The sequence below is a fragment of the Thamnophis elegans genome, chromosome 8, assembly GCF_009769535.1.
Source record: "Thamnophis elegans isolate rThaEle1 chromosome 8, rThaEle1.pri, whole genome shotgun sequence".
Classification (NCBI taxonomy): Eukaryota; Metazoa; Chordata; class Lepidosauria; order Squamata; family Colubridae; genus Thamnophis; species Thamnophis elegans.
In genome coordinates, this window is record NC_045548.1 from 55,944,769 (window position 1) to 55,959,127 (window position 14,359).

At 38.4% G+C, this 14,359-nt stretch overlaps 1 protein-coding gene across 2 annotated transcripts in view; it reads right to left on the reverse strand.

Annotated features, from left to right (window-relative positions):
* Window positions 1–1,738: 1,738 nt before the first annotated feature.
* Window positions 1,739–14,359, reverse strand: part of RGS22 (regulator of G protein signaling 22) — a 105,051-nt gene continuing 92,430 nt past the window's right edge. For both annotated transcript variants that reach the window (XM_032222981.1, XM_032222983.1), the window contains 6 exons: window positions 10,643–10,822; window positions 8,290–8,433; window positions 5,889–5,999; window positions 4,895–5,003; window positions 4,543–4,665; window positions 1,739–2,181 (listed from right to left, as the gene is read on the reverse strand). In XM_032222981.1, coding sequence (XP_032078872.1) covers window positions 2,165–2,181; window positions 4,543–4,665; window positions 4,895–5,003; window positions 5,889–5,999; window positions 8,290–8,433; window positions 10,643–10,822 — 684 coding nt within the window. In that variant the 3' untranslated portion in view covers window positions 1,739–2,164. The remainder of the gene's footprint in view (window positions 2,182–4,542; window positions 4,666–4,894; window positions 5,004–5,888; window positions 6,000–8,289; window positions 8,434–10,642; window positions 10,823–14,359) is intronic.

Below are 14,359 nucleotides of genomic sequence, written 5' to 3' on the forward strand. Positions count from 1 at the left end.
TGATTTTCAAATAAAAATGTGTGAGTATGTGTTTCACTCTCTCCTTAAAATAAAGTGGACTGCAAAGAAGTATATTCCTCCCTCTTTCAGTTAAGATTTGAAACACTGAGTGTAAATTGGATAAAATCGTGAACTACTCTGGAAAATGGAGGGATGGTAATTCAAGGGATGAATTATAAACCAGTCACGAAAAATTCTGTGTGACTATCAAGCAATGATATTTCTTATGACAGACAAATAAGACATCTACTTTACACCACTTCTATCAAACTCACAAGGGAACCATTGTTTTGCTGCGTGGGTGGAAACAATTCTGCAAAACCAAGTATCAATCAAGCAAAATTTATTCTCCCTGACATATGCCTGGATTATATCCTTTAGAGAATAAGTCTGCTAAGTTTGATTCTGAATGGAGCTACTGAACGGGAAAACACGTTGTTTGGTTATCAAGTGTTTGAAGGTATCATGGGAGACATATAGAGGATTAATGGGTTGATGTTTGGATTGGATACAAATAGAGTCCAAATCTAAAACATGGGCAAATTGTTGGTTTCATATTATACTTGGCTGGAGAAAAAATTAAATACCTAAATGGGAGTTTCTTTTTAATATATGACATAAATACTTGTTATAGAAAAGAAACAATCCAGAGTGCAGTTGTTTGACATGTGGCAAAGAAAACAAATTTCTAGCATGGTGAATCTGAACTTCAACACAAAGCCAAAAAATGATGTATCATGAATCTAAAGCAAATAATCTGTAACAGGTGAAGGCAATCATTTTGCAGAAGGACTTCATTTGTTGTTTTTCTTGTGGTTCCTCCTATTTCTCCTCCTCCTCTTTGATGCCCAGAGGGACCAGGGGCAGGATTTGGTCCCAGTGTTTCCCTTTTAGAATGACATGTTCTTGGAGAATGTTGAAACCATCAGAAAAAAAAAGACCACATATGGGCCACAGATATTTCCCCTCTCGATACATACTTCATTGTTTAACATGAACATTGCAAAAGGAAGAAAGAGCTAATGTATTTGAATCCTTCAGCAGCAATCATCCACAACTCAGCTCAAGCTCTCACTGTAATTTATAGTGCGAATCAGAAGTGGCTGTGAAACAATATGGCAGATAGAGAGTCACAGATGTTGCTGTTTCGAAGCCCTACAAATTGCTCTATCAGTTCACCAGCCCTGAGGTTCTGGGGACTGTTTACTACACCTCTTCCTGAGACTTCTTTATAATGAAAGCAAGAGAAACTGCCTTGAAGTTAGCCCGAAGATGTACCTGTTGCATTTCAGAATCCTGGTGAAGTACCGTATTTTTCAGAGTATAAGATGCACCAAGATTTTGAAGAGGCAAATTTTTAAAAAAAGTTTTAGCACTCTGCAGACCTCCCAAAAATGGCTCGTTTTTCATGAAAATGGGCCAATCTTTCCCCCCAAAAGGCATGAATAGGCTTTAGGAGGCTTGTAGAGTGCTGCTGGTGGGGGGCAAAAATGAGCAAAAAATGGTGTATTCCCAAAAACAGCATTTTTAGTCAAAAAAAAGGACATACATAGCCTTTAGGAAGCTTATAGAGTGCCGCTGGGGGGGGGGGGATAAAATTGAGCAAAAAATGGCCCATTTTTTGCTCATGTCTGCCCTCCCCAGCCCCCAGGAGCACTCTGGAAGCCTTCTAAAGGCTATGCACGGCCATTTTGGTGAAGGGGGCAGGGGCTTGAGAGGCAAAAATGCTGTATTCAGTGTAGACAATGCACCCAGATTTTCAGCCTCCTTTGAGGGAAAAAGGTGCATCTTATACTCCAAAAAATATGGTATAAGGGCTTGTCAATGAGCTGAAAACCTCTCAAATATTTTGTAAGTAAATTAATCAACAATTCTTCCTTCATTAAAAACAATAATATAATAGCACAGGATTCCCAATTTGACACTGAAAAGTTGTCTCCAGATGATAGGAATTGTGTTCTAACATAGCTGTAGTAGAAGGCTATAATACTACAGTATATAAGAAAAAAGTCCCACTGGCACTGAATGCACCAGAATTATTTTCTTTCTTCTCTTAGTTACTTATCTCTGAAAAATAGGGCAAACCAGTGAGCAACGTTCATTTATTTCTGATAAATTGGGGTCCCACTGTGGATGCAAACCCATAATTTCTTCAGCAGCTTCCTTAAAATTTTGATGGTTCTAGTTGGGAAAGACACAAAGCGTTAATATTATAAGAAATCAAAAATAATACCTGTTAAGACAGAAAATGAAGACAATTCTTACAGTTCCAAAGAAAAATCTAGGGGAATAAGTTATTTTGCCTTTTCATAGGTAAAACAGCTGACAGTTGCGTCTAAATTTGTGAATATATTGTTCAATTTAAAAATTTCTCTCTCTCTCTAGTACATGTGTTATCTCTCTGAACAGTTTATACCATTTAAAAACAGTAATAAATTTAAACAGAAAATATTAAATAGAAATAACCTCAAAGATAAAACTAAAAGTATTAACAAAGGCAAATACAGAACGGTAACCATTAGAGAAGAGACAAGAGATTTTCTAAAATTCTTGGCCTATTGGTGAAATACCAGCAAATAATGAGCCAAGGGAGCCTTCCAAACTATAGATTCCAAAAGCTTAATTAAATAATATTTTATCTTGTCTCAGCCAAAAATATCTCAGAAAAGAGCTTTTCCATAAGATCTAGTAGACTAGACAGCAATAAAGGATGGGTTGACACTCCGCCAAGTCATCCTGAATCAAAACCCTTTAAATTTTTAAAAATAATAGCTAACACTCTGAATTGTGCTAAGAAACAAACTATCAACGCAGACCTTGGAGGACTGTTGTTCAGGTAGTCCTCAACATATAAACACAATTGAGCCCAAAATTTCTATTGCTAACCAAGACAGTTGTTAAGTGAATCACTGCAGTTACTAAGTTAGTAACACAGTTGTTAAGTGAATCTGACTTCTCCATTGACTTTGCTTGTTAGAAGGGAGCAAAAGGGGATCACATGACCCTAGAACTCTGCAATCATCATAAATATGAGTCAGTTGCCAAGCATCTGAATTTTGATCACGTGACTATGGACATGCTACAACAGTAGTAAGTGTGAAAAATAGTCATGTGCCACTTTTTTCAGAGCCAGTGTAACTTCGAACAATCACTAAATGAACTGTTGTAAATCAAGGACTCCCTGTACACTGAATCTGATTATTATTATTATTCTTGGAGATACCTCCTAGATTACAGGTCCCTAATGCCTGGGCTGAATGGCAGGCTTGGCAGAACCGGACTTTGCAAATGGCAGGCTGGCATACATGTGCATGCACGTAACTCAACTTGAGCTATGCTTGTGTGTGCGCGCGCACTGGCCCGCTGCTCATGTGGCCCCATTCCTCTCTCCCCCCCCTCCCAGCCAGGCCACCAAACCGCAAAGGTTGGGGACTGCTGTCCTTTTTGAAGATAGCCCCAAGAAATATACGTTGCAGAAATTAAATCTGGAGGTAACTGAAGCATGGGTTTACATAGCCAACTCTGAATTTATCAGAAACATTTTCTGCCTTCAAAACTGGCCACGGGATCTCAAGAACAGAGGCACGACAGCAGTGACTTTAAAGAGTTGCAGGTGGGTGGTGTGGTTGGGCTTCTGTGCATTTTCAAATCAGAAGGACGGTTCAACGGCACAGATTGTGCTGAGGTTGTGGAGTTAATCTAGAATGAAGGATGTTCATATGTCCAATCATTGTGTTTAAATGATAGGAATGTGAATGATTAATTCCCACATATGTGGGTAGCTCAAAGAAAAATAACATCCGCCTCTTTGTAGAACCTTTGGTACTAAAAAAAAACAGTTTCCCATATATGCCTGATCCTCTACATCACCATTGCAATTAAGTGTACCATTGTTCAATATTCATCCCTCTGTGTTTGCTGTGATTTAGTTACAGTTAGGGGCATAATAGACCATGCCTAAAAAAAAATCCATAAGCATATTAAGAACATGATTAACTATTTGCCACCAAAACTGGGGCCTGAAAGAGTTAACATTTGGTTGAACAACTCTGAAGAATGCAAGAATGCTAATATTTGTGAACTGGAATCTTGCACTATTTATATGACATCACTGTGCAGATGGTAACTATAAATTAAGCTAAAAATATTAGTGTCAACCATTCTTTTGAAAATGGACTAAGGAGAAGAGGAAGCAATTACTGCAGGAGGAACATTTGCCCACTGCAGGTAGAATGACAACAGGATGAAGTCAGAAGGGCAGGGATGGAAAGAACAAGAACATTTTTGGGCAAGCTGATGAAAAGCTTTCCCTGCCAGCTTGGAAGGGCAAATCGCCTATGTAGGGAAAGAAACGCCAAATAGGAAATGCTGGGGGAAAAACCCTACTTGCACATCTAAGAGGATGGGCTGCTTATACTTGCATGCTCCTCCTGGACTGAATCCACAAGACATTTCATTTTTATATTATTATACAAACTGAGCATCTGATGAAATGATATCTGTTATCAACATGGAAAATTAATTGAGCTCCTAGAGACATACTTGCATTATCTTTAGATAGGAATGAACGTTGCCTCACAAAAGCTGTGTTGAAAGTTGATGGGGTCATAGATTTTTCGGAGCTTATGGCCATATCACTTTTCATAGCGAGGAAAGATGAGAGACCTGGGGGGTGGAAAAGAAAGAAATTAAAGAGAAAGAGAGGGAAGGAGAGAAGGAAGAAAGAGAAAGAAAGGGGAGGGAGGGAGGGAGGGAGAGAGAGAGAGATAACCATAAAACCATAACAAATCTCATTGTATTCAGAGAACATACTATTGTTCTGCTTCACATAGTTAGTAAGGAAATGAATGTTAAATGGGCTCACAAAAACCTTTCTCATTAACGAAAAGCTAACCTGAATAAGCAGATGCTGCAACTGCTTTTTTCTCTAAATCTTCTTGAACCTGTAGGAGAATCCTTTCTTGTTCAAGAGCTTCTATGTACTTTGAATAAGACCAGAAAAACTGCAACAAGGAGATTTAAAAGAAAAACAAGCAAACAAGTTAGGTGGATGTGATAGTGGGCCAATAAATGGGCAATCCTTTTTTACATCTTGAGATAATGTTAGCAGTTCTTGCTTTCAGAAAACTGAAATTTTAATAAAAGAGAATAAAGTTAGTATGGCATTATTTATCAATGGGGCAACGTAATCATTCATGTGGTTTCCTAATGCCACTTGTAATAAGGAGGAGGATTTTTAATACAGACATTTGAAGCGGTTGAAGAGCCAATTTCCTCCAAGGCAGTTGTGAAATATCTGAATTTCATATCAAATCAGTACATTAATTATTTGGATTTATATCCTGCCTGTAGTGGGTAAGATACTGAATTAATCTGTACTTACAGTTTAAATATGCCAGCATCAAACCTACGCTCAGATATTTGCCAGGGCTATTTGTCTCTTTTCATAAGTATTTTCACATTATTTTAAGAGACAACCGGTATTTCCTTAATTGATTTTGCAATTTTAAGAAGGGCTTTGATTGTTTTAGATTAATAAAAATAACTTCAACATGTTCATTCAACATTTTAAATTACATTTTTTGTTTTAAAAAAAGCTTCCACTCTCATTTAGCAACATGCAGCCCCCGTCATGAGGGACACTAACGCAAAATGAAATTGATATGAATTTCAGACGTGTCCTGCTGTGTTTTGTTTTTTTTTAAAGGGAAGGGATCCAAATGAATGCTAGCAAATTCATTTGCCCATAATTAAACAATAGCAATTTCTTTAAAATGAAACTGATAACACATCAGAAACAGCTTTCAATCGGTTTCCTAAATCCACTGGATCATTCCAGATCACCACACTGTGCTTCAGGAAGGATTGACAGAACATGATTCAATTACCTCTCGGCCCAATCCAGAATAGCTTGCGGATGGTGAAAATTCAGCCATACTCAGTTTTGACTCAGTAGGTGAACCTATTTTCCCAGGAACAGAACTTTTCTTCCTTTGTCCCTAGCAATGAAATAAATGTTCTATTATTTGTGAAGTAAAATAAATTACTGGACAGTATATTTCAGAATATTTTTAAGAATCTACTTTATATCCTTTTTGTTTTTGTTTTAAGATTTGGAATTCTCTTGAATAAATTCTTCCTCTTATAAGGAGACTCCTGTTGAGAAAGATTTCCAAAATAATTACAAATAAAGGAAGTATTTTGGGATGTAGTTAGAAAGATTATCAAGGAAGCCAAGCAAGATACCTCTGAGGTTCTAGACTCTCATGGATTCTTCCGGTTACTCAGCTCCACAGGGGATTTCTATTGGATCTCAGACCTCTTTCTCTGAGTTCCTCTCAACCTCTGATTCGAGCAAGATCTAAAGGAAGTCCTCACTTACCAACTGCCATAGGGACTGGCAACTTTGTCGCTAGGCAATGCCAGTGATTAAGTGTGACCATACCAACTTGCAACATCAGTTCAGGTCAGTGGTGGGTTTCCATTTTTTTTACTACCAGTTTGCTTGTGTATGTGCACGGGCATGTGCAGAAGCATCCGGGTGAGTGGGCGGAGCCTCCCACCGCTGCAACTACCAGTTCACCCAATCAGGGCCAAACCAACAGAAACTCACCTCTGGTTCAAGTTGTTGTCATTAAGCAAATCATGCATAGCATTAAGCACTGTGACCACAATTTATGACTTCCTGCCAGGTTCCCCATTGACTTAGCTTGTCAAAAGTTGGCAGAGAAGGTCTCAAATGGTGACCACAGGATGCTGCAATTGTCATAAATCTGTGCCAGTTGCAATCACATGAGCCCAGGGGCACTGTGACAGTTACAACTTCGAGGACTGCTTCTATTTTCATTATTGTGAAAAGTTCAAATGGTCACTGAACCAGCGGTCAGTAAGTAAGGACTACCTGTACTGAGATTCTTTTTTCCTTTCTCCTCAGGTGATGACCCTCAGCCTTGTCCTCCAAGATCAGCAGTGAGGAGAAACACGGAGCTCAGTAACAGAGTTTCAAATGACAGATTGTTTCTCTTATGGAAGAGAAGATTTGGCTTGCAATATCAAAAATAGATGAGATGTTGCTTGTTAGGTTGGTTGTGGGAAACAAGCAACATTCAGTTCCATCTTCATTTAATACTCTCCTCCTTGTTCATAGTTGATAGCTGCACCTACTTTAAATACTGCTTTCTGTTGAGCGTTGTGGAGGAAAGTGAGTTTCTTCACCTCCCCACTTCAGTATTTTCCCACAAGGGTGGAAGTTAAAGTTTTTATTATGGTGCCTCTGGAGGTTGAGTCATGTTACTGGACTCATTTTCTTTTCCTGCTGGTTAAAAACGTTTCACTTATCTCAGTAGCTTCTTCAGTCTGAGCAATTTGCTTAGGCGTCCCCATATATGTCCTTCAGGGTGGTTTCATTCCTCACCTAACCCAAATGGGCTTGATAGATGAGTAGGCAGAAAGTTGTTGGGATGGAAATGTTCCATTTGGAGTGTTACTACACAACATAGGATACGAAGCACTGTTCGCTTCTGGTTTCCCTTCCATTATGAAAAGAGGTTTTATAATTTTTCTGGGCCATGATCTACCTATCTCTGCCCTCTTCCAATTGGTCTCCTAACATTTGAGGTGGGATTACTTGGCTAATAATATTTAACAGTATTTTGATTAATGTATCATAGGTATACAGTATACAGTGATGGGATTCAAATAATTTAACAACCGATTCTCTGCCCTAATGATTTCTTACAACAACCAGTTCACTAAACTGCTCAGAAAGTTAACAACCGGTTCTCTCGAAGTGATGCGAACTGGCTGAATCCCACCACTGAGTATTTAGCAACTCTCTGCAAATATAGAATTACATTCTTAGGAGAATTCACAAAAATGAGGATTCCTAAAGCAGCTTTCCCCAGTGCAGAGTGAATTACAACATCGTATGTGATGTGAATTGTATTCCCACACATCTCAAAGGCATACATTTACAGAAAGCAGATTTATGGAGAGCTGGCATCAAAAGGCATGTTTTCATTAGGTTGTTATAGTTCAGCAAACTTTCAAAGTATGTTTCATTATAAAATATTGCTGTCTGTCTTAAACTCCTACAGCACCAGAAATCAAATATAATAAATGAGTAGTCCTAAATAGGGAAAATTTCATTTGTAATGTGGGCATTTTTTTCCCCCATTTCACTTCTGCAGGATTTGGATCAGTTACAAAATGGCTGTGCTATTTTGGGTAAGAATTTATCTTATTTTGAGTGATTCACATTATTGTGTCCTGTTAATCTGGTCTTCTCACCTTCACTTCTAATTCTTTTGCTTTTTTTAATTTCTGAATCTTCTTTTCTCTTTCCAAGCAAGGAAAAATAGCTTCATCCTTCAAATTACCTCGGAATTCACAAAACATTGGCCAAAATTTAAAGAGAAGTGCAAAAATAGTCATCTGAAGGAAGGGAATAGAAAAGGATGTCTTAAAATGCAATACTCCACAGAAACAAACACTACTGCAGACAATTAGAATATTTGCCAATGATAAATATAGCATAAACTCCCAGCTTTGTACATATTGCCTTTTAATATTTTTCTCCAGACAGGCACATGCTTCCCATCAAAATGTGTTTATGGTTGATGAAAAATTTCTTAAGCTACAGTTTCAAAGCCTTTCCTTAAAAAAATTATAATGTCTTGCATTAATAAAAACATTAAGTGGTGAATTGTTTGTGTTTTTAATATGAGGTTTCTAAAACCAACCAAACAAATTACATCAGAACTACTTTTAAATCCAAATTGTTGTCCAGAATATTCAATTTTGACAGATGCATGTGCCTCTTTCGAAACTCTACTTACCGTATTTTTCGGAGTATAAGATGCATCTCCCCCCCCCAAAAAAGAGGGTGAAAATTTGGGTGCATCTTATACACTGAATGTAGACCCACCCACCCACTAGCCTCCACCCTTTGGCCTCTGCCTCTCAGCAATTTACCTCTTTACAGCAAACAAGTTATAGCAATCCCTGCAGCCTCTAACAGCTGATGATCGGGAGAAATTGAAAATGAAACTTGCTGTTTGCTCCACATGGCAAATTGCTGGGAGGCAGATTTTTTTTTTTCTTGTGCTAATCAGGCTGTTTGCTGCAAGGAAGTAAGTCAACAACTATAAATGCCTATAGAATGTTTAAATTATATTAGACTTGTTTTTTAAAGACTGCTTTATTATTGTTCTAGACAACTTAACAAAGTGAAGCTTTTTAAAATAAATACTTGATCTGAAGAGGCCCGGTATTATTGTTTTAAAAAGTGCTATTCTTTTAAATAGCAGAGAATAACTATACTTCCAGAAAGCACATCAATTTTAACAGTATCTGTACAAGTATAGTTTGAAATATAACACTATAAACAGTGTATATTGTCTGTACTGTTTGTTGCAAAGAGGCAAATTGCTGGGAGGCAGATATTTTTCCCTTGTTTTCTTCCCCAAAATCTAGGTGCGTCTTATACTTTGGAGCATCTTATACTCTGAAAAATATGGTAAGTTTTTGCCTCTAGAAAAATTCTAAAACAACATTGCAGAGCTGGTGAGGTTTTTTGAAGTGATACAATCTCCTTGCAAGAGAGATTATTTCCTTTACAGTACAGTCACAAAAGAGATATGAAAGTACAGATCGTGCTGGACCAGGGGGTGTCAAATTCGCATCATCACTTGATGTATCGTGACTCCCCCCACTTTGCTAAACCGGACATGGGCATGGCCAGCACATGACTCATCTGGCCTATGGACCACGAGTTTGACAGCCCTGTGCTGGACTTAAGAACCCAATCAGGACAAGAATTTCCATTGCTAAGAAAGGCACTTGTTAAGTGAGTTGTGCCCAATGTTAGGACTGTTTTTGCCATGGTTGCTAAGCAAATTACTGCAATTAAGTAAATCACATAATTGTTAAACGAATCCAGCTTCCCCCATTGATTCCGATTGTCGAAAATCAACTTGGAAGGTTGCAAATAATGATCCCTGAGATGCTGCAACCATCATAATAAATAAATGCAGATTGCCGAGCCCCTGAATTTTGATTACATGGGAAGGCTGTGATGGTCATAAGTGCAAGAACTAGTTGTAAATGACTTTTTTTCAGTGCTGTTGTAACTTTGAATACCCATTAATGAACAGTTGCAAGTTGTGGACAACCTGTAAAATCAGAGATTCAAAAATTCACAGCATGGATTTCCGGAAAATTAATACAAGATAAATATAGGAGATTTGTATGTTTACCGCTATCTTTCTCCTTTTTTACTTGCCTAGCATCCCTGTCAGTTGCTGTTTAAAAAAAAATGTAATACACAGCTCTCTCCTGCCTGCCAGGATCAAACTGAGGTGATACAATGAGAGCCATCACACTTTGCATGCAGCGGTGGGCTTCACATTTTGTTACCACCGGTTCACCTATGCGCCCGACCTTGAGAACTACTTGTACACAGATGGAATCTCTATGCATATCTTGGATCTTATTTTTTATTTTTATTTTTAATGCCCTAATATCAAACTATGCCAATCCAGATTCCATAATAGGGACAGCTTTGCGCCCATCATGTTCATTCATAAAAACAATTCTCAATCTACACAAAACGCATGACTACCCACAAGGCTTATTCATGTACCTGTGCTTCTCTAAATATATATGGGCCTAGTTCTTTCCTGTGTTCAATGATTTTTTGGGCTTGATCGTGAGGTATGTCGATCTGAAGAGCAGGTGGAATGGCAGAATTGATAAAGCAGTTGATAATGGTTGTGATCTTATCCTGGATAATGGACTCATCACAGTGAGAATGGCACAGATCCTGAAAATGAAGAAACAAAACATTCAGAGTATATATGTAATTACATACTCAACATGTAACTCAGTTCTCCTCAACCTGATGAGTTCCAGATGTGTTAGGATTGCAAACTATCATAATTCCCTATCTCTATGGCCAACAGCTGGAAGGAAATTCTGGGAACTGCCATCTCAACATATCTGGAAAGCACCAGGTCAAAGAAAGCTGATGCAAATTATTTAGATAGTTAGCTTGATTTATGTCTAAAATAGAATTCCCTAGCCGCTCTTCAGGTTCTATTTCTCAGGCCAACTCATGTTACAAAAATTTCCCAGGGAACCATGTAGAAGCAGAGCTTCAGTATGTGAAAATCTTCTTTGGTCATCACCACCTACCTCAGTTTGGCAAGAACCTAAAGAGCTTCTCAGAAAAAGATCTCAGTAAGTAGGCAAGTTCAAAGTTTCTTAAGGAATCAGATAAAAGCTCATTTTAGAAGGGAAAATCTCATTCCTTTTGGACTGGCTCTGCAACAATAATTGTTAAGGACAGAGAGAAAAATCTAATTCTCAGAAGACCTTTTAGGATGCCAATGGCCAATAGATGACCTTTAAGATGTTGTATGAATTATAACTCTCATCCTAAGAAAGATGATCAGCAATGAGGATGATGGCAATGTGTACTTCAGTAACATCCAATGAGGGTTTTTTTGTCTACTCATTTCATATTATTTAGCCATACTGTACCATTAACTACGTATATATTTTGATTCTATGCCAAACATGTTCTTGTGTTGAATGATAACAAATATTGCAAACTGTGTGTGATAAATATGTGAATTTGCCAACACTCCAGTACACGACTAATGAACTGTTTGAATGTTACACTTAATAGTATCAAGACATCTCTAAGATGATGAATTCATACTAGTTTCTTCCAACACACATTCTTTATCTACCTATTTTTGGGTTCTGCTGCAGGGTAGTTACATCGGTGTACTTTTCTCTCATCCTTGAAAACATAGTGACATAAATTTCACTGTCTCTTTGGCTTCCTATTATTTGGCCTTAGCAGTGACTCTCGGCAATCATACAGTTTAATTTAGGGAAATTTCAGGGCACCAGTCGATGGATTCCCAGCTATTCTTTGCCCTCCCACCCCATATCACCTACGATCAGGACGACCAGTCCCCAGTTACCTCATTGAAAATTGGGTGGAATTGGGGGTTCAATCCTTAATCATTGCACATTCAGCCAGCTGTTTACACCCGATTTGGCTCATCAAGTCCTTCCCAAGGACCTGGGATAGGCAGATGCTGTCTTTTGATGGTATTAAAGGTATTGTCTCAGGATGTAAGCTGCTCCAAGTAAAGCAGCCTTTTTCAATTGACTGATGGTGATTTTGTCAATGCCGATGGTGTTCAAGTGGCGCTCCAGTTGTTTTGGGTTTGCCCCCAAGGCACCTATTACTGTTGGCACGACCTTTCTTTTCTTTTGCCACAATCGTTCTACTTCTATTTATAGGTCATTGCATTTTATTTTTTTATCCAGCTCTTTCTCTTCTAGTCTGGTGTCTCCAGATGCTACCATGTCCACTATCCAGACTTATTTGTCTTTGTTATCATCTGTTTTAGGGTCCTATCAGGCAAGTGGAATTTCTTGCAGACGTCCCATTGTACCATAGCTGCTACTTTGCTACACTGCTACTTATTGTCAGACTATATGATATATATTTTTTGCAGCCATTAATCAGGTGATCTATTGTTTCTTCAGCTTCACTGCAAATGAGGCATTTGTTATCTGTTGTTGTCTTCTCAATTAGATATTATTATTGTTATTATTATATTATTAATTATTATTAATGATGATTATTATTTTATCCTTACTTTTTTATTATTTACTATGTAGTTCTTCTGACAAGACTATTGATCCTCCTAGTTTAGACCCAATCTTGCTATAAACTTTTGAACCAGGATGATTTTGAACTGGTGACTCTTGAGGAAGTGAGCAGGTTTATTGGTGATATTAGTTTGGCAATCTAGCATATGTAGTGGGCTGGATCCCTCCCAGTTGGATCCAAGCCATGGTGTTCACCCCTTTGAGGGAAGGAGTGATTTGTTCCTCTGCTGGTAAAGGAGGCAATGGTGTGCCATCTCCTCAAACAGCCATCTTTCAGCACAATCATTTTAGATATGTTTTTTCCTACTACCAAAGTTCTGGACCTAAAATGGTCAGACAGCAGCTGATGAAAATCCTGGAGAAAACTGATAATCTAGAACCATTTCTGTCAGATTTCAGGTTGGGATTCAGCAGCTATGGCCACAAGGGCCTTTTTGCACAAGTTCAGTTGGTATGCCACTGGTGTCTTTCCTAGATTGACAGGTCCTTCATTCACTCATGCTGTACTCACTGCAGAGCTCAATTACTACCTTGAAGATCACTAAAGCTGTGCATGTTATAGGGACGGTTATTTGATGGATTGATTGTCTCCATGGGTGTCTGATTGACCACTTTGGACCAATAGAGGGAGCACACGCAATTAAACAGTGTCAGCTTTTAGGACTGGAAACGTATCTTCTCTGACATGGCCCAGGCCCTCTAGAATAAAGTTCCCCTTTGAAATGGGGGGTTGCCTGAGGGCATTCCAAAGGACCTTAAAGACTTAGGTCTCCTCCCAGGCTTTGGGCTAGGGTGAATGGACCCCCTGAAGGGCATATAGCATCTATTTTAGATGTTGACCAGATTCACCATCTGTTTGCAGTTTTAGGTAAATTATTATTTTTATATTAACTTGCTTGATGAACCACAAGAGTCAATCTGAATTCAGGTGGCACCTGTACTGAATGAATGAATGAATGAATGAATGAATGAATGAATGAATGAGGAAAGGAGGGAGGGAGAATCACACTTTCTAACTTTTAAGTGTTTCAGACAGAGAATAAAAACTCTGCAAATACAGATAATTGGAACTGTTGTCATACTGCATCAGGCATTGTGTATATCAGGGGTAGTCAACGTTTTTATACCTACTGCCCACTTTTGTTTCTCTGTTAGTAGTAAAATTTTCTAACTGCCCACTGGTTCCACAGTAATGGTGATTTATAAAGTAGGGAAGTGAATTAAATTTTAAAAAGGAAAGTGCTTCAATATCGGACAAAACCCGTACCGCCCACCATGAAAGCAGGAACGCCCACTAGTGGGCGCTAGGGACCAGGTTGACTACCACTGGTGTATATGCTCCTTGCTTTTAGCCAACTTCAACATCCCAAATGTTAATAGCAGCCATGTTCCATAGTAAACTATTTGATTGTGTGCATAAGATTCACTAACTAATGGATAACTTAACAATGAACAATTAACTCAATTTTCTGAGCTTGCATAGCATACTGAAGTGTCAACTAAGCATAGAAGATGGCCTCACAGTCAAGATGCCAGATGGAAAGTTTATACATCGCCATACAGTCTGCATAAACAAAGCAGGCAGTTGGAAGGTATGTTGGTATGCAGTGGAGTAGAAGGTCAAGAGCACAGCAAACAGTAGAGAAGAAACCAATATTTCATTTGA